Source organism: Heterodontus francisci, chromosome 27 (assembly GCF_036365525.1).
Source record: "Heterodontus francisci isolate sHetFra1 chromosome 27, sHetFra1.hap1, whole genome shotgun sequence".
Lineage (NCBI taxonomy): Eukaryota > Metazoa > Chordata > Chondrichthyes > Heterodontiformes > Heterodontidae > Heterodontus > Heterodontus francisci.
The window spans coordinates 26,480,170-26,505,046 of NC_090397.1; the positions used below are offsets into that span (position 1 = coordinate 26,480,170).

The 24,877-nt window shown below is 42.5% G+C and overlaps 1 protein-coding gene across 3 annotated transcripts in view; it reads right to left on the reverse strand.

The window, feature by feature from the left end:
- The window catches only part of LOC137384712 (proton myo-inositol cotransporter-like), a 194,140-nt gene that overhangs the window by 99,822 nt on the left and 69,441 nt on the right, over nucleotides 1-24,877 (reverse strand). For all 3 annotated transcript variants that reach the window (XM_068059022.1, XM_068059024.1, XM_068059023.1), the window contains exon 3: nucleotides 24,221-24,429. In XM_068059022.1, the coding sequence (XP_067915123.1) occupies nucleotides 24,221-24,429 (209 nt within the window). The remainder of the gene's footprint in view (nucleotides 1-24,220; nucleotides 24,430-24,877) is intronic.

The following is a 24,877-nucleotide window of genomic DNA, read 5'->3' on the forward strand; positions in this document are numbered from 1 at the left end:
TGGTCAATCGTATACTCTTACTTTTCCCAGAATAAAATACACCAACCACGTTTCTTTAATGAACAACAAAATTATCAGATTATAAAACAAGTCTTAACTAGTAATGAAGCAAAGCATATACACACAGATTAAAGTATAACCGTTCCCTTTTTACCTTAGCCCCTCAGACACAGACACATATACATACATATAACCGGAAAAGTAAAAGGGATTTTTGTTTTAGAGCTGTTACAGAATAAAAAGACAAAAAACCCAACGTAGGCTGATTTTTTTTCTTCAAGAATAAGCAAATAGAGAAGATACAGAAAGATGTGCTTGGTTTTGGTTTGGCGTCCCAATTGCATATAAATGGCTGTCACTGGAAACTTCCTAAAACAGTTCTTTCCAAGTGATGCTGAAGATCAGTTTGGGTAGGCTTTCCAAGAAATGCAGCAAGAGGCTTCAGTTAGGCCTTAGAGCAGAAATGCGGCAATAGGGGTTTCAGTTCCCACACATTCGACACGCAGGGTTTCTTCAAATACAGGAGGAAAGAGGAGACTGACACACTGGATATGCAGGGTTTCTTTCCAAGAGAGAAAGAGATGAGCTGGGTTTCCTTGGCAGGCAAAAATCTGCTGTCTTTCAAGCAGTTTACACTTCAACTCACTGTGCAAAGCGAAACCAAAAACAATGTCACAAGAATCAAGCCTCCTGACCCCAACAATTCTTTACCTGTCACGTCTCTGTAAACATCTTCTCCAAGTCAAAACAGCAAGGTGCCTGCTGGTATTTTATCTGAAAATAGGTGCGTTCCAGTAAAGGCTTGTTTACAAGCCAAGTTCAGTCAACCCCTGGTCCTCTTTTTTAAAAATGAGGAAATTCAGTTTCTCTTTAAGCTTCCAGATGAATCAATGTCCATAATTCAACTATAAGTCCTTAAAAATTTTATTTTACAAAAAAATAGAAACACTCGTAACACAGTATGCAGCTATCCTCCTCACTATCAACCACTCGGCCAATTTTTGTGCCTGCAAACTTCTTGATCATACCCCCTATATTTACATTAAAATCTTTAATATATACCACAAAAAGCTGGGGACCTAGTACAGAGCCCTGCGGAACATCACTGGAAGCAGCCTTCCAGTCGCAAAAACACCAGTCAACAATTGCCCTTTGCTTCCTGCCACAGAGCCAATTTTGTATCCAGCTTGCTGCATTTCCCTGGATCCCATGAGCTTTTATTTTTCAATGTGATTATTGACAACGCAACCGGCAGCTGACGTCATCAGAAGGTGCCAATCTGCGCACATGTGCAGATTGGCTCCCGCTCTCTGCGCATGCGCTGCGTTCCACATTGACAAGACTGGTTGGCGCATGCGCAGATGACGTCATCGCGTAACGCGGGCAGAGAGAGGGGAGAGAGCAGGAGCGGGAAGAGAGCGCGGCCTAAGACCTTGGTGGTAGTGGGTGCACTCTCCTCCTCCCACCCCCGCCCGCTCGCACTCTCCCTCCCCAGCCATTGTCTGCTGCCATGTGTTTACTTTGCCTTTGTGTGATTATTTGAACAGTGCCATCTTTAGTCCTGGCAGCTGCCTGACTTCGCAGACTGATGTTTTAGTGGCACAGGCTGCATTTGCACATGTGCCACTGCAGCACCACTTAGTGGTTGCGTCGTCAGCAAATGCAGCCTTTTTTGTTTGAGCCAGTTTGCCATGTAGGACCTTGTCAAAAGCCTTGCTAAAATCCATACAGACCATATCAACTGCACTACCCTCATAAATCCTCCTCGTTATCACCTCAAAAAATTCAATCAACTTAGTCAGACACGATCTTCCCTTAACAAATCCATGCTGACTATCCTTAAATAATCTGTGCCCTTCCAAGTGGAAGTTTATTCTGTCTCAGAAATGTTTCCAATAATTTGCCCAATCCTGAGGTTAGACTGACTAATTATTTGGTCTATCCCTCGCTCCCTTTTTAATCAAAGGTACAACATTAGCATCTTTGGGTTCAACATGTCTCCTCATGAGAGACATTTTTTTTTTTTTAAATCATTCATGGATGTGGGCATTGCTAGCAAGGCCAGCATTTATTGCCCATCCCCAACTGCCCTTCAGAAGGTGGTGGTAGGCCACCTTCTTAAACAACTACAGGCTTTGCAAAGGTACTCCCACAGTGCTGCTAAGTAGGGAGTTCCAGGATTTTGACACAGCAACACCAAAGTAATGACAATATGTTTACAACTCAGGATAGTTTCTGACTTGGAGGGAAACATCCCAACCTGCAAGTTTCCATGTGCCTGCTACCCTCATCATTCCAGGTGGTAAAGGTAACAGGATCTGGAGAAGCCTTGCGTGTTGCTGCAGTGCATCTTCTAAAGGGTACACACCACAGCCAGGGTGGTGGCAGCAAAAGGAGTAAATGTTTAAGGTGGTGAATGGGGGCCAGGTCAAGCAGGATGTTTTGTCCTTGATGGTGTCAAGCTTAGAGTGTTGTTGGAGCTGCATTCATGCAGGCAAGTGGAGACTATTCCACCACACTTCTGACTCGTGCTTTAAAGATGGTGGAAAGGCTTTGGGAGAATCAACTGATAAGGCACAGGATATCAAACTTCTGACCTGCTCTTGTAGTCAGAATATTTTTATGGCTGGTCCTGTTAAGTTTTGATTAATGGTGACCCCCAGCATGTTGATTCGTGTTTACTTCCATCAGCACACATCAATGAACAGTGAACATTGCCACTTTTGACTTTGTGATGGAAGGAAGGTTGTTGATGAAGCTGAAGATGATTGTGCCTAGGACATTGCCCTGAAGAACTCCTATAATGGCGATGTCCTGCAGCTGATTATGAGCGTGGCAGATGAAAACCACAAACTTCCTCCTTTGTGCTAGGTATGACTCCAGTCAGTGGAGCTTTCCCCCCTGCTTCATCTGACTTGAATTTTACTCGGGCTCCTCGATGACAACACTCAGTCAAATGTTGCCTAGAGATAAAGGGCAGTCACTCTCACCTCTGGAATTCAGCTCTTTGTCCATGTTTGGATCAAGGCTGTAATGAGAGGGAAAGTAACATGAATTTTCCAAAATTCCCTAGATTCGGGGAAGGTTCTATTAGATTGGAAAATAGTGAATGTAATTCATTTATTCAAAAACGGAGACAGAAAGGAGGAAACCACAGGCCACATAGCTTAACATCAGTCTCAGGGAAAATGTTAGAAGCAATTATTAAAGACATTATAGCAGGGCACTTAGGAAAAATTCAAGGTAATCAGGCAGAGTCAACATGGTTTTGTGAAAGGGAAATCACGTTTAACCAATTTATTGGAGTTCTTCGAAGAAGTAACATGTGCTGTGGATAAATGGGAACTGGTGGATGTACTGTACTTAGATTTCCAGAAAGCATTTGATAAGGTGCCACATCAAAGGTTATTGCGGAAAATTAATCTCATGGTGTGAGGGGTAACATTTTGGCATGGATAGAAGATTAGCTAGCTAACAGGGAACAGAGATGAGGCATAAATGGGTAATTTTCTGGTTGGCAAGATGTAATGAGTGACGTACCGCAGGGACCAGTGCTGCGGCCTCAACTTTTTACAGTTTATATAAATGACTTGGCTGAAGGGACTGAAGGTATGGTTGTTAAATTTGCTGATAACACAAACATAGGTAGGAAAGTATCTTGTGAAGAGGACATAAGGAGGCTACAAAAGGATATAGATAGGTTACGTGACTGGGCAAAGATCTGATAAATTAGTATAATGTGGGAAAATGTGAATTTAGCCATTTTGGCAGGAAGAATAAAAAAAGCATATTATCTAACTAGTGAGAGATTGCAGAGCTGAGATGCAGAGGGATCTGTATGTCCTAGTATCGAGCATGGCTACCCAACCCGAACCAGACGGGACCCGACAAGTGTCGGGTTTGGGTTGGGTTGCTGTTTCTGGTCCGATATTCGGGCTGGGTCGGGTCGGGCACACTATCACCATCTCTGGTACCTGGCTCCAATGTTAATGTACTTTTTGGACTTGAAAGGTTGTTTAGTTAGTTTTATTAAGCTTGTGCAGATCAGCAACAAAGTGAAAAACAGAAGCTAGGTTAACTGATGGTCGGATCGGATCAGGCGCGGGAAAAAAATGAAAGGACTCGGGACGGGTTGGGTTAGGGCCAGATGTGGTTCCGTCGGGCTCAGGCCGGCTTTTAACCTACTGCACGAATCACAAAAGGTTAGTATGTGGGTACAGCACGTAATTAGGAACGCTAATAGAATATCATTGTTTATTGCAAGGGGAATTGAATACAAAAGTAGGAGGTTATGCTTCAGTTATGCAGGGCATTGGTGAGACCACATCTGGAGTACCGTGTACAGTATTGGTCTCCTTATTAAAGGAAGGATGTAAATACTTTGGAAGCAGTTCAGAAAAGATTTACTAGAACAACACCTGGAATAGGCGGGTTGTCGTATGAGGAAAGGTTGGACTGGCTAGGCTTGTATCCACTGGAGTTTAGAAAAGTAAGAGGCGACTTGATTGAAAAATACAAGATCCTGAGCAGTCTTGACAGGGTGGATGTGGAAAGGCTGATTCCTCTTTGTGGGAAAATCTAGAACTTGGGGTCATGGTTTAAAAATAAGGGGTGACCTATTTAAGAAAGATAAGAGGAGAAATTTTCTGAGGGACCTACTCCTAGGTAGTATGTAGCAGAAAAAGGGGACATATGACATATCTGATTAATAATAGAAGTGGGAACCAGGCCAAATTTACAAAGTGCAGAGCGGACATGAAAGGGGAAATAAGGGGCAAAGAGTATGAGAGGAGATTGGCAGCTAACATTAAAAAAAGGAATTTTTAAGTTTTTTTCAAAAGGCATATAAATAGTAGATGGCTAGTAAGAGGAGAGGTGGGGCCAATTAGGGACCAAAAAGGAGACTATGTATGGAGGCAGTGGGCATCGCTGAGGTAGTAAATGAGTACTTTGCATCTGTTTTTTCCCCATTTGTTCGGGGGATATGGGTGTTGCTGGCTAGACCAGCATCCATTGCCCACCCCTAATTGCCCGAGAAGGTGGTGGTGAGCTGCCTTCTTGAACAGCTGCAGTCCTTGGGGTGTAGGTATACCAACAGTGCTATTAGGAAGGGAGTTCCAGGATCTTGACCCAGCATCAGTGAAAGAACGTTGTTACAGTTCCAAGTCAGGATGGTGTGTGGCTTGGAGAGGAACTTGCAGGCCATGGTGCTCCCATGCATCTGGTGCCCTTGTTCTTCTAAGTGATAGAAGTCACAGGTTTGGAAGGTGCTGTCAAAGGAGCCTTAGTGAATTGCTGCAGTGCATCTTATAGATGGTACATACTGCTGCCACTGTGCGTTGGTGGTGGAGGGAGTGAATGTTGAAGGTGGTGGATGGGGGTGCCAATCAAGCGGGCTACTTTGCCCTGGATCATGTCAAGTTACTTCTGTGTTGTTGGAGTTGCACCCATCCAGGCAAGTGGACAGTATTCCATCACATTGCTGATGTGTGGGGATTCAGCGATGGTAATGCCATTGAATGTCATGGGGAGATGGCTAGATTATCTTGTTTGAGATGGTCATTGCCTGGCACTTGTGTGGTGCAAATGTTACTTGCCACTTATTAGCCTAATCCTGGATGTTGTCCAGGTCTTGCTGCATATGGACATGGTCTGCTTCAGTATCTGAGGAGTCGTGAATGGTGTTGAACATTGCACAATATGTGAACATTCCCACTTCTGACCTTATGATTGAAAGAAGATCATTGATGAAGCAACTGAAGATGGTTGGGCCTAGAACATTACCCTGAGGAACTCCTGCAGTGATGTCCTGGGACTGAGATGTTTGACCAAAAACCACAAGCATCTTCCTTTGTGCTAGGTACGACTCCAACCAGCGGAGAGTTTTCTCCGATTCCCATTGACCTCAGTTTTGTTGCGGCTCCTTGATGCCATACTCGGTCAAATGCTGCCTTGATGTCAGGAGCGATCACTCTCACCTCACCTTGGGATCAGCTCTTTTATCCATGTTTGGACCAAGGCTGTAATGAGGTCAGGAGCTGCGTGACCTTGGCGGAACCCAAACTGAGCATCAGTGAGCAGGTTATTGCTGAGCAAGTGCCGCTTGATAGGACTGTTGACAACCCCTTCCATCACTTTGCTGATGATCGGGAGTGGACTGATAGGGCAGTAGTTGGCCAGGTTGGATTTGTCCTGTTTTTTTGTGCACAGGACATAACTGGACCATTTTCCACATTGCCAGGTAGATGCCAGTTTTGTATCTGTACTAAAACAGCTTTGCTTCGGGCGTGGCTAGTTCTGGAGTGCAAGTGTTCACTACTATTGCCAGCATGTTGTCAGGGCCCATAGGCTTTGCAGTATCCAGTGCCTTCAGCGGTTTCTTGACATCATGTGGAGTGAATTGAATTGGCTGAAGACTGGCATCTGTGATGCTGGGGACCTCAGGAGGAGGCCTAGACGGATCATCCACTCAGCACTTCTGGCTGAAGATGGATGAAAATGCTTCGCAGAGGATGGGGATATTTGTGGAACCTCCTCCTCCTGTCAGTTGTTTAATTGCCCAACAACACTCACGACTGGTGTGGCAGGACTGCACAGTTTCGATCTGATTCGTCGGTTGTAGGATCGCTTACCCCTGTCTATTGCATGCTGCTTCTGCTGTCTGGCCCTGTGTGGTAGCTTCTCCAGGCTGACACCTCATTTTGAGGTACGCCTGCTGCTGCTCCTGGCATGCCTTCCTGCATTTACTGAACCAGGGTTGGTCCCTCAGCTTGATAATGGAAGAGTGGGCGATATGCTGGGCCATAAGGTTACAGATTGAATACAATTTTGCTGCTGCTGATGGCCCATAGTGCCTCATGGATGCCCAGTTTTGAGTTGCTCGATCTGTTCAAAATATATCCCATTTAGCACAGTGGTAATGCCACACAGCACTATGGTGGGAACCTTCAGCGTGAAGACGGGACTTTGTCTCCACAAGGTCTGTGCCGTGGTCACTCCTACCAATACAGTCATGGACAGATGCATCTGCGACAGGTAGATTGGTGAGGTTGAGGTCAAGTAGGTTTTTCCCTCTTGTTGGTTCCCTCACCACCTGCCGCATACCCAGTCTAGTAGCTATATCCTTTAGGACCTAGCCAGCTCAGTCAGTCATAGTGCTACCAAGCTACTCTTGAAGTCCCCCACCCAGAGTACATTTTGTGCCCTTGTTACACTCAGTACTTCTTCCAATTGGTGTTCAACATGGAGAAGCACGGAGTCATCAACTGAGGTGGGGGGAGGGGGGGGCGCGGTGGGTGGTAATCAGCAGATGGTTCCCTGTCCCATGTTTGACCTAATGCCATGAGACTTCACGGGGTCCAGAGTCGATGTTGAGAACTCCCAGGGCAACTCCCTCCAGAATGCATACCACTATGTCGCCACCTCTGATGGGTCTGTCCTGCCAGTGGGACAGGACATACCCAGGGATGGTGATGTCTGGGGCATTGTCGGCAAGGTATGATTCCATAAGTATAACTATAGGATCCTGGGCTTTATTAATAGAGGCACAGAAGGTATGATGAAGGGACATTGAAACAGTGGGACTAGCTGGATTGCTCTTTGAGAGCTCGCATGGGCTCAATGGGCCAAATGGCCTCCTTCTATGCTGTAACCATTCTAGGGTTTGAACTAAAACAAAGACATGATCTATAGGAGGTAAATAAATTCTGAGGTCATGGGCTTGACGTGGGCTGAATCTGTCTCAGCATTTTACAACAGTAATTTGAATTTAACATAATAAAATGTCCCAAGGTACTTTACAGGGACATCATAGTACAAAATTTGACATTGAGCCACTTAAGATATTAGGCCACATGACCAGAAGTTTGGTCAGAGAGAGAGGTTTCAAGGAGCATTTAGAGGAGGAAAGAGAAGTAGAGAGGCGGAGAAGTGTTAAGAAAAAAAAGAGTTCCAGAGTTTAGGGCCCAGGCAGCTGAAGGCATGACTGTCAGTGGTGGAGCAATTATAATCTGGAACGCTCAAGAGGCCAGAATTGGCAGAGCACAGAGATCTAAATTTTAGATTTTAAAGATGATTACGAGTATGAATCCATCTCAGGTAACTTATACAAGATGAATTAACCCATTTACTGATTTGCAAACAGCTCCCATATTAATTATAACACACATATAGCTTCAATGGACAGATAAGACATCAACATTTAAATTGATATATACAAATATTTTAGTTTACTCATTTTGAATCTCTGACCTTCGACAATCTGAACAAATTGCCAGATTGCATCTTGAAATTAAGGACATTATATTTGAATGTGTCACGCACACCAGAAGTACATTGATACAACAATGTACTAAACTCGGAAGAGTTATAAAAACCGACTGTCTTTTAAAAAATTAACCGTTATTTTAAAAAAGTGAACAATGCATCCAAAATGGCCAGAGTAAAAAGCTTGGCCTTTGCATATTCAAACAGTCTGACAAAGATTCGAAAATTTGGTCTTTTGTCCAAGTGGTGTCAATTGAACCCATCCTACAGCCATTCTAAAACATTCCAGAATTGTCTTCTTCTGAAATAAAGAAGGTGTGAAGTAGCCATGTCTGGGGTCATTGTGCAATGAGCATAGGGAAGGAACCTGAGCGTCTCCCACCAGGTGGTGAGAAGTAACATAGCTTTACCTTAAAAGACAGCCAGAGAGAAAGACAGCGAGAGCGAGAGCAAGAAAGAGCAGCATCTAGCAGCTTGTTTTCCAGCAAGCCAGAAGGCACGTGCCCTGCTGTAGAATCCTACATCTACACCAGACAGCAGCGAACTAGAAGTGATCCACCATCTTCAACTGAACTTTCAATCAAGAGAGAAATCTACAATCATCTCAGGCCTGCACCAATGAGAACTTGATTTCCAAGAGAGTTGAACAGATTTATCATGACCTCCCTCCACTAAAAATCACTTCCCCTCTTTCCCTCTATTTGCCTCACGTGTGTGCGCATGAGCGAATGCCCGAGTGGATGCAGTTGCGCCAATTTTGGGATAAGACATGTTGATCAATAAACAATTGATTTTCTGTTTTTTAAACCAACAAGAAAACCTGTTGTTGTCTGTTTATTTGAAAAATACAACACCAAGGGGTTAAACCCTAATAACACAATACACTTGCTGCGGTCAGGTGGGTGGTTGAACAGTGGGAACAACCCACATTGCACTACATGGCCACAACAAATGCGTGAAACGTTCACAACAAAATAGATGAATTAAAAGCACAGATAGAAATGAATATGTTTGATCTAATAGCCATTATAGAGATTTAGAGCAGAGTGATCAAGATTGGGAATTAAATATTTCAGGATACTTGACTTTCAGAAGAGGCAAACAAAATGGAAAAGGAGGAGGGGTAGTCCTGATAATAAAAGATGGGATAAAGACAGGAGGGAGAAAGTACCTTAGCTTGGAAAATCAAGACATAGAATCAATTTGGGCGGAGTTAAGAAATAACAAGGGACAGGAAACACTGGTGGAAGTAGCTTATAAGCCTCCATAGACATAGCATAGGGCAGAGTATAAACTAGGAAGTTAGGCATGCACAAGGTTGATTCAGTAATCATGGAGAACGTTAATTTTCTTATAGACTGAACAAACCAAAATTTGCAGTAATAGCGTGAAGCAGGAGTTCATGGAACGTATTCAAGGTAGTTTTCTAGGACGCCAAGGAACCAGCTAGGGAACGGACTATTTTAGATCTAGATTGTGTAATGAGACAGGGTTAATTAATAACCTTGTAGTGAAGGAACCCCTGGGGAACAGTGATCATAATAATAGAATTTTATATGACGTTTAAGAGTGATTTACTAAAGTCTGAAACTAAATTCTTAAATCTGAACCAAGTAAACTACCGAGGTATGATGGGTGAATTAGCTAAGGTAGATTAGGATACAAGATTAAAAGATAAGATGGTAGATGAGCAATGGCAAACATTGAAAGAATGAATTCACAATTTGCAGCAAATATACATTCCCTTAAGGAAATGTTAAAAAACATGAGAAAAGGGGTCTAAACTGTGGCTAAGTTAGAATAAAGAGGCTTATAATGTTGATAAGAGCAGAAGTAAGCCTGAGGATTGGGAGAATTTTAGAATTCTCAATGACCAAGAAATTGGTAAAGAAATTGGCGCTGCTTCACAAACCACTGACCACCTCCAGGCGCGTATCCATTGTCTCTCGAGATAAGGAGGCCCAAAAGAAAAAGAAGACTGGTAAAGACAGAGAAAACTGGATAGGAGAGTAAACTAGCAGGAGGCAAACAGATTGTAAAAGCTTTGATAGGCATGTAGAAAGACGAATGAAAGTAAATGTGGGTTTCTTGCAGACAGAGACAGGAGACATTATAATGGGGAATAAGGAAATGGCAGAAACATTAAACAAATAATGCGTATCTCTCTTCATGGTAAAAGACACAAAACATTCCAGAAGTAGTGGGGTAACAAGGGTCCAGTGAGGATGAATGTGGGAAAATTAATAGGACTAATAGCCAACAAATCCTCTAGTCCTGATAGCCTACATCCTAGGGTTTTAAAATAGGTGGCTACAGTGGTTTCGATCTTCTAAAATTCTGTAGATTCTAGAATGTCCCCCTTTGATTGGAAGGTAGCAAACATAACCATGTTATTAAACAAAGGAGGAAAAGAGAAAACAGGGAACAAGTCGACCAATTAGCGCGACAACGGCAGTAGGGAAAATGCTAGAATCTATTATTAGAGGTGTGGTAACAGGGAACTTACAAAATCATATGATTGGACAGAATCAACATGGATTTAAGTGTGTTTGAAAAATCTTGGAGCTTTTTGAAGTACTCAGTAGCAGGGTGGATAAGGGGAAAACCAATGGATGTAGTGTATTTGAATCTTCTAAAAAGCATTTGATAAGATACCACACAAGAGGTTATTGCACGACTCACTGGGCAATAGATTAACAAGGATTGAGGATTGATTAACGGACAGAAAACTGGAGGAATAAACAGGTCATTTTCGTTTGACAATCTGTAGCTCATGGGGTGTCACAAATATGAATGCTTGGATCTCAGCTTTTTACGATATATATCAATGACTCAGATGAGGGGGCAGAGTATAATGTATCCAAGTTTGCCAACGATACAAAGCTAAGTGGAAAAGTAGGCTGTAAGGTCACTGAGAGGGGGTGAAAGGTTATCAGGGGTAGGTGGTAATGTGGAGTAATCGGTTCAGCCATGAACATATTGAATGGTAGAGCAGGCTCGAGGGGCCAAGTGGCCTACTCCTGCTCCTAATTCGTATGTTCGTATGTAAATAAACTGCAAAGGTATACAGACAGTTCAAGCAAGTGGGTAAGAATGTGGCAGGTGCAACAATGTGGCAAAATTTGAAATTGCCCACTTGCGTAGGAAAAATAAAATAGCTGAATATCTTTTTAAATGGTGAGACTGGGAAATGTTGGTATCCAGAGGGGCCTGGGTGTCCTTGTACACAAATTACAGGAAGTTAACAAGCAGGTAGAGCATTAATTAGGAAAGCAAATGGTATGTTACAAAGGGATTGAAATATAGAGTAAAGAAGTCATACTACAATTTTATAGGGCCTTGGTGGAACCACATCTGGAATACGGTGTATAGTTTTAGTCTCCTTACCAAAGAAAGGATGTACTTGCCTTGCAGTGAGTGCAATGAAGGTTAACCAGACTAATACCTGGGATGACGGATTGCCTAGGAAGAGAGATTGTGTAGACCAAGCCTATATTCCCTAGAGTTTAGAAGAATGAGAGGTAATCTTATTGAAAAGACAGACAGATAGCTTTGCATTTAAATAGCACTTTTCATGACCACAGGACACCCCAAAGTGTTTTACAACCAATTAAGTACTTTTGAAGTGCATTCACTGTTATATGTAGGCAACATGGCAGCCAATTTGTGCACAGCGAGCCCCCAAAAGTATCAATGTGCTAATGAGCATAAAATCTGTTTTTGTGATGTTGATTGTGGATAACGATTGGCCAGGACCCCCGGGACAGTTCGCTTGCTCTTTGCAATGCCATGGGATTGTTTACATTCATCTGAAAGGGCAGATGGGGCTTTGTTTTAACATATCATCAGAAGGACGGTACCTCCAATAGTGCAGCACTCCCTCAGTACTGCACTGGAGTGTCAGGCTTGATTTTTGCGCTCAAGTCCTAGAGTGGGACTTGAACTCTCAACCTTGTGACTCAGAGGCGAGTGCTACCAACAGAGCCATGGCTGATACATGAAACATATAAAATTCTTAAGCAGCTTGACAGGGTAGATGCCGGAAGAATGTTTGCTTTGGCTGGGGAGTCTAGAACTAGGGGTCAGCGTCTCAGAATATGAGATCGGCTATTTAGGATGACATGAGCAGAAATGTATTCACTCAAAGGGTTGTGAATCTTTGGAATTCTCTATCCTAGAGGGCTATGGATGCTTAGTTGTGAGCTTAGTCAAGACAAAGATCAATAGATTTTTGGATACTAAAGGAATCAAGTGATATGGGGATAATGCTTGGTGCAGCTAAGATAGAAGATCAGCCATGATCTAATTGAATGGCAGGGTAGGCTGTAAGGGCCGAATTGACTACTCCTGTTCTTATGAAGTGCCACAGCTTGATCTACCCTCAGGGGGTTCTTAGACTACACTTCCTTGAACAGCCTTGCCTAGGATTTGAACTGAGATATTGGAGGTGAGAAGCAAAACTTGCAATTTCACAATGTTGTTGCTATAATAATGCTTTGTGCCACAATCCAATCTTTAAAAGCACCAATATGTTAAATGGCCCTTCACACAAGAAACAGTTTTAAATATTTAGAGTATGTTTCATTCAGACGGATGTCAACAAGATTCCCAAATACGTAAAAGGAAAGAACTACTATGGCCCTGATACAGACAGGCGTGGGTTGCATGTGGGATGTTAGGAGCTTTGGACAGGAAACCAGGGTTTTAACTCCAGTGTGCAACTTTTTTCTTTGACAGGATCCCTGATTAACAGGCTTGGCTTCCAGTCAGGTGGAAAGCATTCAGATCAGGCCACAGCCACAGATAGGGAGTCTGCAGCTGCTACTGGAAAGCTTGGGGGTTTCCAGGATAGGAACCATCCCCATCCCCAGGGTTCTCTGGATCAGACTCCAATCCCGATACAAAGAAAGACGACAAGTTTGGGGAGCTGGGGGGAAGCACTCCTGCTCCTCCTGGCCGGCAAGCAGAGCTACAAGGCTGTAAGGACACATACCTTCTCCCAGAAGCTTTTCTCGCCTTCCTTCAGCTGCTGGGTTTCCTGAGGTCTGGGAAGTCCAGCCACCCAAAATTAAAGCTGCAAACCAGGTTAAAGAGTGGTGGCCAGCCACATTAAAATATTTAAATTGCCAACCCACCTCCTGGGAATCTTACCAAAATCCATAATTTATCAGCTTTTAAACTAGGTATTATTGTAATGCCCCTCCTTTGAAACTTTTCCAGCACCACCATATGTCTTACTAAGTGAGGGGAGCAGAACTGTAGTCTAGATGGGGCCTAACGAAGGTCTTGTACAAAGATACTGTAGTGATTTTTGTTTATTTTGGAATCATCCTAGATATATCCCAATACTTGATTTGCTTAAACTATAGCCTCTCTACGCTGGTTGTGGGCCATGCAATACAAACGTATAATATCCAAAGACCAGGAATGTTACTCACACACTTGGCAGTAGCCCTACCCACACCAATTACACTGCAACATCGGCCAGATGCTGGCCCATTCCCCTATTGCCTCTAGAAGAGATTGTAATTTAATTTCTTCTTAAGGGTTCACTGATTTTTATGTCACGAACTTGCATTTGACAGTACCATGACCTTCTTTGTCCCAAACATTGGTATAGATTATGAAGAGTAATAGTTCTCATACCAATTCCTGCGGAACTCCACTTGTGACTGGTCTCAACGTGGAGCTGCCACACTAAACCTGCATCAGAATGCAACCAATTTTCCCCATACAACTCAGAATCTTCCCACACTCCCACAGGGATTCTATTTTCTATGGTAGCCTACTGTTTGGCATCTTGTCAAAAGCTTCTTTCAAGTCCAAATATACATGTTCTACAATGATAACTTCATGCATCAACTTTATAACTTTCTCAAAGGACAATTCAAAAGATGGTTTAAAAAGCTTTCATTTTTTTTTTTAAAAAGGTGGAGCGAAATGGATAAATGGAAAGGGTTAGAAAGTAAATTTTGCAAAGCAGTGTTAAGGTAGCTGGATGGCACTGCCAATGATAACAGAGGGGGAATGCACAAAAGACCAGAGTTCAAGGACTGATGGTTGCAGATATGGGTTGAGGCTATGGAGAATGTGAGGAGGAGGTTTTTAAATTCAGTGCATGCGGGGAGGGGGGGGGGGGCGGGGAGGGAAATAGGATGTTTCTGTACATGTTGGGTGAGTGGAATTTTGGAGGCAGGATTTGTATCATTGAGTTTTAGACAAGTTGGAGTTCATGGAGGATGGAAGATGGGATGGCAGGAAAGTTCGAGAGAGATTGACAGAAGCCAGGTAGAGCAAGTGGGAAGAAAGAAAAGCAGACGGATTGGACGCGCACGAGAGATGAGACACACAAGTGGCATGTAATGGAGGGAAGGAAACAACATGGGCACAATTTCCACCCCCCACCCCCGATGGGGGCAGGAAGAGTTGGGCAGCTGCGAAAATTAGCGCCACCGGCCAGCATGCATCACCTCAGCCCTGGGCCATTTTCCCAGAAGCAGGATGGGTGTCAGCAAGGCTTCCCACCCACAAGCTGCAAGTAATCAATTAAGGGTATTTAAAGGCCACTTAAGGCCTATTATCAGAGGTTGACTGGAATTTTTCAGTCAGTCTTCGGACCCTCCGAGGAGTCAGGGAATAGGCCACCAGACCGGGGAGCCAGCGCTCTGGTAGGCTTTGAGGCCCTCCCCAGCCACTTGGTCACAGCTGCAGCCACAGACTGCCCTGTGAAGGGGTTCCCTCGCCACACTGTGGCCCAGCTGCTGAATCAATTTTTAAATTTTCAACTTTTAAAAGTTGGAGGGAGCTCGCCTCAAGATGGAGGTGTCTTTTCTCTCCCTCACCTGAAAAGGCAGACTGCTGGTTCTTCAGTGCTGGAGGACCTCCGACTGGCCCTCCAGCTTCAAAAGCCCACCCAAGATCCGGAATTGGACGGTGAGCCATCTCTCTGGCCAGTAAATGGTCAATTTGGGGAAAGCCAGGTAATTGTCTCCCCACACAGTGTGGGATTGTGACCCCGATGTTGGGGTCCAACCCAAAACCCAGCCCCATAAAGGCAGAAGAAAGCTCCCCTAGTAGTCAGAGGGTAAAGCCATCATGAGGCATAGCAGTAAATGACACAGACCAGAGGATACAAGACCTGTTCATCGTCAGCTGATTTCAGCCATAGACCCTCAGGCTATGAAGGATGAAGGAGGAAAAAGTATGCCGAATGGCCGCCTCCTGTGCCAACATGATTCTACTTCCTGGATTAGATGGAAATTCAAATGAGAACAAGATTGGGATCATCTGCAATGCCCTCTGTGGTCTTTTAGACTGCCAGCACCTACTTGTGGGCATTTTGGACAGGTCATTAGAGGGGACATGGTGGAACTGTACCCCAATATTTTAGTCTCTTCAAGTGATGTTTGATGGAGTGGGGAAAGTGGGAGGATGGGAAAGAGACATGGAAGTTTAACAAAAAAAAATGCACACCTAGAGAAACAAATGAAATAGGAAATGCATAGTAAAGAACAAAGTCAGAAAATTAGAGGAAGCAGCAGCATGGAAAGTCAGGAGCAAGTTATAAATATTATGCTATAATTTTATCTAAAAATATCCTTTAAGGACAAGAGCTAAAATGAACAAGATAAAAGTATAGAAATAGTTAAGATTCCTATAATTTGTGCCCAAGATGTTGGGTAGTCATGTACCCCATTGGGAACAAAGAAATTCTGAACTCATACTACAATAAAGTGCTTGATATCAAGAATGTTCAGCTTGTTTATATTTGAAAATAAAATAAAAATATTCTCTACAAGTACAATCCTTTTTAAAAGTCATTCTCTTGTAACAATCACCAAGATTCAGTTGCAATTTTTCTCAATGTGAAAAAATATTCAAGGTCACGTTTACATGTACAAAAACATGCTGTATCTTGAAAAAGCATGAAGATAGTAGTCCAATCCATCAATATTAGCAAAAGGTATTTCTCTGGCAAAGAGCCATCAATAAGTGCTGTGTAGAAAACTGAAATAAGCTGCTGCTTGCAATGAGAAAATTGCCTCTTTCAATACAAGCAACTGCCTTTCCAGTTACATTACAGGGCTGATATCTACATAGTCTGGACACCAAAAATCACATTTAGCTGTAGATTTTACTGAATTTATTCCAATGCAGTTCTAATGCCACAATGCTTTCCTTATTCAAACTGGTAAATGTTTGAACTTCCCTGAAAGTAAAAGTTTTCTTCTTAAAAAATCTCATTCATAGCAAGGGTTTCTTTTCCAAATGCAATAACAACTTGTCATAACAGTATTTCATCACCCCTGGATAGCAGTGCAAAACCAATGGTTTTCTCTAAAAAGCAGTAAAATCAATGAGCTGATCTGCAACTTTGACTTCAGCTCTTCTACATAATTACAAGCGCTCTGCATAGGGAGCTAGCCAGCTGCAGGAGGGCCCCACAAGTTTGGAAAAACATACGCCAGTTTATCTGTCTGATACCTCGAGTCAGCAGAGCAGTTGCCTTCAGTCACTGTCTGGTAGGTGTATCGAATGATTCAGCTATAACGGAAGGCATAATGGCAGGTGTGGTTCAGCGCCTACTCTCTCTGCCATGTCTTTTTCATCTGTTTCACTGCGACTGAAAAATACATTTGGGAAACTTCTGAATCAACCCTCCCCCACTACAAATTTGACCCGAAACTTGTAAACTACCAAAAGGACAAAGCAGTTTAATTTCGTTGTTTTGTGGTTCCCCAAGTACCCGTGAAAGTTGTTACTCAAAAAGGTGGTTTTAAACTGCCCTTTTTCCTCACCATCGCCTCCCCCACACCCACTCCCCCAATCCCGATTCAGCAGTTTCCCACAGCACTGTTGCCAAAATGGAAATTTCAAGCGGTACATAAGTTGGGGTGGAAAAATAAGGGGAGTGGGGTGAAACACCGATCCCTCCACTTCATTACCACATACATTTATATTACAGGAAATTGTACCATGTGTCTCCACGTAAAATGATCTGCTTCTCAACAGCCACTTGTTAAAGATATTCAAGTTATTTTGAAACTGTTCACAGTAGTTACCATACATTTAATCTTAGCGAAAAGCTAAGTGTACAGAATGGGTTAAAAAGTGGTACGAAACAAATTATTGAGAGAAAAAAAGGCACAATGAGAAGCAGTTAAACTGGTCAGCTCTGAAACCAAAACAAAGCTGCAGTAAAAGGATAAGAAATTTCCGCCTAATGGCAGATACCAGACATTGGGGTTTCAGAAAACCACCGTTGGCTTCTTCCTTTCTGACATGGTTACCCAACATACAGCCCACAGGCCACAGTCCAGCCTGCCAATCCTCTGACTGACAGTAGAGTAACTGAGCTTTCATTGACTGCTCTCCTATTCAAGTGGACCTCAAGTCGAGGGGATAGGCAGGACCTGGGTCTGAAGAAGGGCAGACGCCTGGCGCAGAACATGGCATTGGCGGAGGGGGGGTGCGTACAGTCGAAGGTAAACAAAGGAAAAACTAATGTTTCTACACATTTCATGTGGCCTGGAAGCATTTGCATCAATACAGATCATTTACAGTGCTCTAATTACATGATACTTTGTCAAAAATATTTTTTAACTGTGTGCCCATCTTAAACCTTTTTGTCATGCTTTTGCTTTCGGATAGAGTTGTTCATTATTCTGCCATTAACACTCTCTCTGGACTAATGCTTTGTCTTTTACTACAACTGTTAGCACTCCCTCTGCCTTCTGTTCCATGGCATCTGTCTTTTAATCTCTCCTGCCCTCCGCCCTATCATAGACCTCCCCTTTTGTTCTTCTTCACCACTCCCCCTTTTCACTTGCTCAAAGCCCATTACATTTCCAACCTTTGCCAGTTGTGATGAAAGGTCACAGACGTGAAAATTTAACTCAGTTTCTCTCTCCACAGATGCCTCTAGACCTGCTGAGTATTTACAGTACTTTGTTTTTATTTAAAACATTGAGTGTTGAGTAACAATCAGAATAATGCCATATTGTAAACTAAACAGCTGTCCTGTGTCATTTGCCAGTTGGAACATGCTTGACGTGAGCTGGTGGACAATGATTTTGTTTCAACGTCACCCAGGTGCTTATGAGGCTTTGGAAGAGGGATCAGCAACTAAACCATTCTCTCCATTTGATCTTGTGCATCCTGGACCTGTGAATGATTACCTTTGCCATACCCAGGAGGCATTATTTTTATCTGCTCGCCCCACCCTCCACCAAGCGTGAACAGAGTGGCGGTAAAGTTAAAATAAAATATTAGCAACAGCCTCTTCAGCAGGTGAAATGGGGACTGCAACCCCTGGCATTGCACATAGTAATATGGATTACCAATTCTTCCTTGCCATAAAAATAACACATGTAGCCTGACTGTTTGTGAATGACTTAAAAACCTATTTGAAGCAGCTGCACCACACAGGGTTTTGCATTCTAAGTTTCCAACTGTGTCAGAATAGATTCTCTAATACAGCACTTTCCAATAGGGACAGTTACCTTTACCGATTTGCAAAATGTTCTGCTAGACCATCTGTGCAGGAGGTCAGGGCAAGAAAATGGAGAGAGTGTACAGCAACTTATACAGGAAATCTTTCCTCAGAGTAGAATGGCACATGAAAAGAATTAACAGCTTCCTTCAAAGTCTGTGTCTAGATCTGTTAAGAGTCAGCCTTTCAAGGGGAGGAGTATCACATTGTTGCACCATACATCCCAGAAGACAGTGTACAGAGGAAGGATTTCCTGTTACAATTCCTGTGTGCTGTTATCCTATAACTAAAAATTGGGCAGGATAAAGTGCACATAGCGATACAAGGTGACTGGTGACAATGAACCTCAGAAAATATCTCGCATAAGAACCATAAAACTTGACAGCTGCATTAAAAGATGTACATCTGGATCTACGTGAATAGACTTTGGTGCACAACACAAATATTTAGTAAAGCCCTGAAAATCTAAGAGTATTTTTCATCTAAACCCATCTTTTGCTAAGACATTGATTTGAACGGACAGTCAAAGACTCTTGGGAAACCTTCATGATTTATCACCATGACAACTGCAACAGCAGAATTCAATGCATCTGTTTGAAAACAGAACAGTAGTTCAACATTTAACTATTAGAGGTCTTTCTTTTGACATCAATAGCTAATGCTACAGTACTGCAATATTTAAATAGAACAAATGCTACCAAAACAATTTCCCAAAGGACACATTAATTATAGTGGTATTACCACTGTAAAGAAAAAACTGGATACTGTAACAGGTGTGCAGCTGATTGCAGCTAGTGGGTGCAATAAAGGTCCTGTTCAGCCATGGTTATTGTAAGTTTAAGTTAGTGCCACTATTTTTTTTCTAGAAATTGGGCTTTGGTTAAACTGAATGCACCCACAGACTCCATTCGACCTTAGCAGCCAAAGTTATCAGGTTTTGGCAATTTGGTGAGCTAGCATAGTATACCTACAGCAAGGTTGATGAGAACAACGTCTTTCAGAAATGTAAAGGACACATTACAAAAATGAAGACTATGGCCAAAAATATTAGCAGTGATCATTACATCACAATGTAGTCTCAAATGAATGGGATCTGGGTTGATTGTTTTGCTGTGGCTGTGCTCAAAGCGAACACTCCATTTGCAGACCTGACTAGCAAAATAGATTTACACAGGTATCAAAAGGATGGCAACATACACTGTTCAAGGTACTTTCAACTTAGTCCATCATTAACTCATTAGATTTATCAATACAGAGCATGGCAGCCAAGTTTGTAGGGTCTATTCAAAAATATTAGGCCTCCTCAACCAATCCTGAAGTGAACTCCCACAGAGTTCATTCTAGAAGGCTCTGAAAGATGCCAGAAGGATCTGAAAGATGCCAGAAGGAGGAGGGTTTCTCAAAGGTGCAGAGTCTGGAGATTACTCGCAGCTTATCACTGGATTCACTACATCCCGTTGAAATTGAAAGTAGTTCCAGATCATGACTAAAATTTTTCTTCTTGTCAAATAACAGAATTGATACCGTGTCGAATATGGAGAGGAATTCTTAACATTGAATCAGGACAACATAAAGCATGGAATAAAAGCAAGCCACTTAAGCACCAGACCTTCATTTTGCCAGACCCTGTATGGCCTGTGCAGTCAAAGCACAGTCATAATGGAGCATTATGAAACGGATTGAAATTCACTGTAAACATAAGATGTGAATGGTCAGTGGTTAGCACCGCAGCCTCACAGCTCCAGGGACCCGGGTTCGATTCTGGGTACTGCCTGTGCGGAGTTTGCAAGTTCTCCCTGTGTCTGCGTGGGTTTCCTCCGGGTGCTCCGGTTTCCTCCCACACGCCAAAGACTTGCAGGTTGATAGGTTAATTGGCCATTACAAATTGCCCCTAGTATAGGTAGGTGGTAGGGAAATATATAGGGACAGGTGGGGATGTGGTAGGAATATGGGATTAGTGTAGGATTAGTATAAATGGGTGGTTGATGGTCGGCACAGACTCGGTGGGCCGAAGGGCCTGTTTCAGTGCTGTATCTCTAAACTAAACTAAACTTATCACTCAGGTGCATCAATCTGCCATACGGCAGACAGGAGAAACACAAGTGTGAGCCTACAGTGTTCAACAAGGGATTTCATTATTGGTACGACTCAGGATACACTCGTACAAGTAGATGCCAGACAGTAACAATATACTTCCGATTGTTGAAGTAATTTGGGCCTGACTAAGCAAGTGACCAGCTCAGACCTTTTAGGTCTGCACTAGATATTCCAACAGGGTAATGAAAAGTATAAATTTGTTAGACAAAAAGGTGAGAAATTTGATATTAGCAAATCTCTTTTTGCATTGTTCAAGAAAATTCAACTTAGCTTTAAAGTCCTTTGTCTACCAATCCTTCCTCCACCTAGCTGCATTCTCGTTATAACCATCCTTTTCTAGTTTCTACCTATATATCGACATATTTTCTATTGCACTCTACTGCTTTGACAATTTCACGTTTTCCAGCCTCAACTGTCTTTAGCATGTAGGGCCATTCCTGCTAACTAGCAGCTTTTAAACTTCCACAGTGACCCCTACAAATAGTGACACTCCATGGAACTTCTGGCCTCACTGCAACGAGACAACATTGTTGCAAAATACATTTTCTTTTAAAAGCATGCAACCAAAATATGCCAGTGGAGTTCACCACAAAAAAGAGAAATTTGATGACCACAAGGAACTTCCAAGGTAGTGTCATGGATGCAACTACAAAAACCTAAGCTCTATATCACCATTTTTCATAAGGTGTCTGGGCGCTCCAACTCTTTTTCAACGAGCACCCCAACCACTCTAATTCACTTCCAGTTACTTAGTTGGCTAAACTTAACCCATCTTAAACACCACTGAGAACTTTTGAGAGTCCAGCAGCACTCCATTCTCAGTGTGGAAGAGTCCCTGCTCCAATCCTATTCAGGCCTTCGGCCCAATCACTGAACTACTTCCTATTCTTCCGTTAATCTGGAAATGATGATTGACTGCACCTCCTAGTTCCACCCATTCCACACTGTTACAAGGTCCTCCAGATTTTCCCCTTTCATGATAGGGATTTCTCTCCATCTGAAAATGAACCATCCACAAACTTATATCTCAAAGTCACAAATGACATCCTGTGAGGCTGTGGCAAAGGTAAATTATCCCTCCTCATCTCTCTTAACCAGTCTACAGCCTTTGACACAGTTGACTGCATAATTCTCCTTTAAAGCCCCTCTGTCAACCAGCTGGGCGGGACTGTATTTGCCTGTTCCAATCTTTTCTATCCAGAGAATCACTACATGACTTCTCTTCCCATTCTCGCACCATTACCTCTGGTGTCACCCAAAGATCTATCCTTGGCTCCCATTTCTCATTTACATGCTGATCCTCAGTGACATCATCCGAAAACACAGTTTTCCTCTAATTGAATATTGGGCCGACCAAAGCCAATGTCTTTGGTCTCTGCTACAAACTCCATTCCCTAGCCACCGACCTGGCAACTGTGAGGCTGAACCATTGTTTGCAACTTTGGTGACATATCTGACCCTGCGATGAGCTTCCAACCACATAACTGTGCCATCTCTAAGACCACCTTCTATCTCCACCTCTGTAGCATCATGTGACTCCACCCCCACTTCAACTCATCTGCTGCTGAAACACTCAACCATGTCTCTCGACTTGACTATTTCAACGTGCCCCTGGCTGACCTCCCACACTCTACCCTTCATAAACTTGAGGTCATCCAAAGCCCTGCTGCCCGTGTCCTTACTCGCACCAAGTGCCATTCACCCATCACCCCTGTGCTTATTACATGAGCTCCCGATTAAACACCTCAATTGCAAAAATATCATTGTTTTCAAATCCTGCCATGCCTCCATCCCTTCCTATCTCTGTAATCTCCTCCAGCCCAACAACCCTCCAAATATCTGTGCTCCTCTAATTCCGGTCTCAAACATGCCCGATTTTAATTGCTCCAACATTGGTGGCAAGGCCCTATTCTCCAGAATTTCTTCCCTAAACCTCTACCACTTTTTTTCCTTTAAGGTGCTCCTTAAAACCTACTTCTTTGACCAAGCTTTTGGCCGTCTGGCCTAATATTGCCTTTTGTAGCTCTGTCAATTTTCCTGTATAATGCACCTGTGAAGAAACTCGGGATATTTAATTACATTAAAGGCACTATTATACCTGCAAGTTGTTGTATAAAATCCTTTTCTCCCAGTTTCGATGCCTCACCTGCTCCAATAATTCCACTTTCTACACCAGAGCTTCTGAAAAGTCGTCTTTAATTGAGGTGCTCCCTCTTTTAATGGTTGACAGGCCCCCTAACTATGTCGACTGCATTGTCTCTGCCTCGAATCTCTCACTTTTTTTCCTCATGATGACAAGGCCCCTCTTCTCACCTTTCATGTCACTCACTTAAATCAACAGTCAGACCTTTTAGTACTCCTGAAACCTACAACTTATCAAGAGACTAAACAAAGCATCTGAGATATGCTTGTGTTAAATTTTAAGGTATTGTTAGAAAGAACCAAGACTTGCCTAGCGTGTTTATTTATTTAATCCCATTATGTTGGTTGCCTATGTTCACTAATTCATCGCTGAAGTTCCTTTCAAAGAAGTTTGCTGACGCACCTTGTTTAAGCTTCTAAACGAAGAATGGCCACTTGAATAAAAGATACAAGACCATTGTAGCAATTATAGGACATTGAGACACCACCTTCTGGTAAAGAAATAAAAAGAGGAAAATGGAGGACAAAATCCATTTTTCTTGTGCAACTATAGAACAACTTTTGTAAAAAAAAAGTTACATTCTAATACAAAACATTTATAAAATTACATGAGAACCCTCAATAAACTTACTACAGACTACTTTACTTACATGAAGTATACATATTTTGATTGGTAGGGCATAGGTCTTGAATCTCACTTTTTGGAGATTTAGAAAATTGTAATAATTCTGGTTGGGAATGTTTTACATCAATGAAGCAGTGGGTTAAAGTAAAAAAAAAGTAAAGACAACTAGGGTAGCAACTCAAATAAGCACAGTTCTGTGCTGGTGTGCTTCATTATTGAAAAGAAAATCACTACAGAAAGTGATTACCACTGACAAAATGTGCAGAACAAAAAATTAAAATGAATACATTCTGAAGTTATTGCTTTTTAAAAACTAAAGCTGAAAGACTTCATATATACATCCCGCATTTATTTCCATCCAATGTTCTTTTAAAAATCTGACTGATAGAAGCCCAGATATATAACATTTTCTTATTCCATCAAAGAACTGTGCAGGATAACTTATGGTACAAAACTAATCTCACACTTGAAGTGAACTGATTTAGTTTCAGTCTACTTCGAACAAGTGTCAGGCTTCTCCCTTCTCCCCTCTAAAAAGCCAAGAAGAAAATAATTACCTAGCCAACTACTTTTTATTTACAGGGCATTCACAAGCTTACCTCCTCCTGCTTCTCTCTCTTCTTCCTCAATGCTATTTTTGATGCACTCATACTCATCATCAATATTTTGGGTTCCACGTATTTGACTCAGGACTCGGCGTGCTTTCTGAGTTTTGCCTTTTTGCATTAACCATCGTGGACTTTCTGGAAGGAAAAGGAATCCCACGAACTGGATAATGGCTGGAACAGCTGAAAGACCAAGCATGTATCTGGAACAGCAATTATAATATTAAGCGTAAACAAATTTGTTAATATATCAGGGTTTTGAACGTCACTGCAGATCCAAAAGAACAATTATTATTGAGCCATATATTTTATTCCAATGTAGGCAGAACACAAATTAAACAGACAATGCAAAGCATTGATACAGCTACCTTTGTAGCAAAATGTGTTTAAATAACACCTTCTGCATAGTGAAGCAGAATAATTCAGAAGTGTGAACCGACCCTGATGGGTCAGATGTTGAAAGTTTTTTGGGGAGAAAAAAAAAGGTGGAATGGGTTTAGGTAAACATTCCCAGCATGTAGCAAACAGAAAATACCCTCTTACCAAAGGTGGAGTAGAGCGATAGGGAGAGAGGGAAAGAAAGAAGAAATGTAGAGGATAGTGGGAAGAAGACAAAGAAGGAATGGTAGAGATATAGAGAGAGAGGCAGAG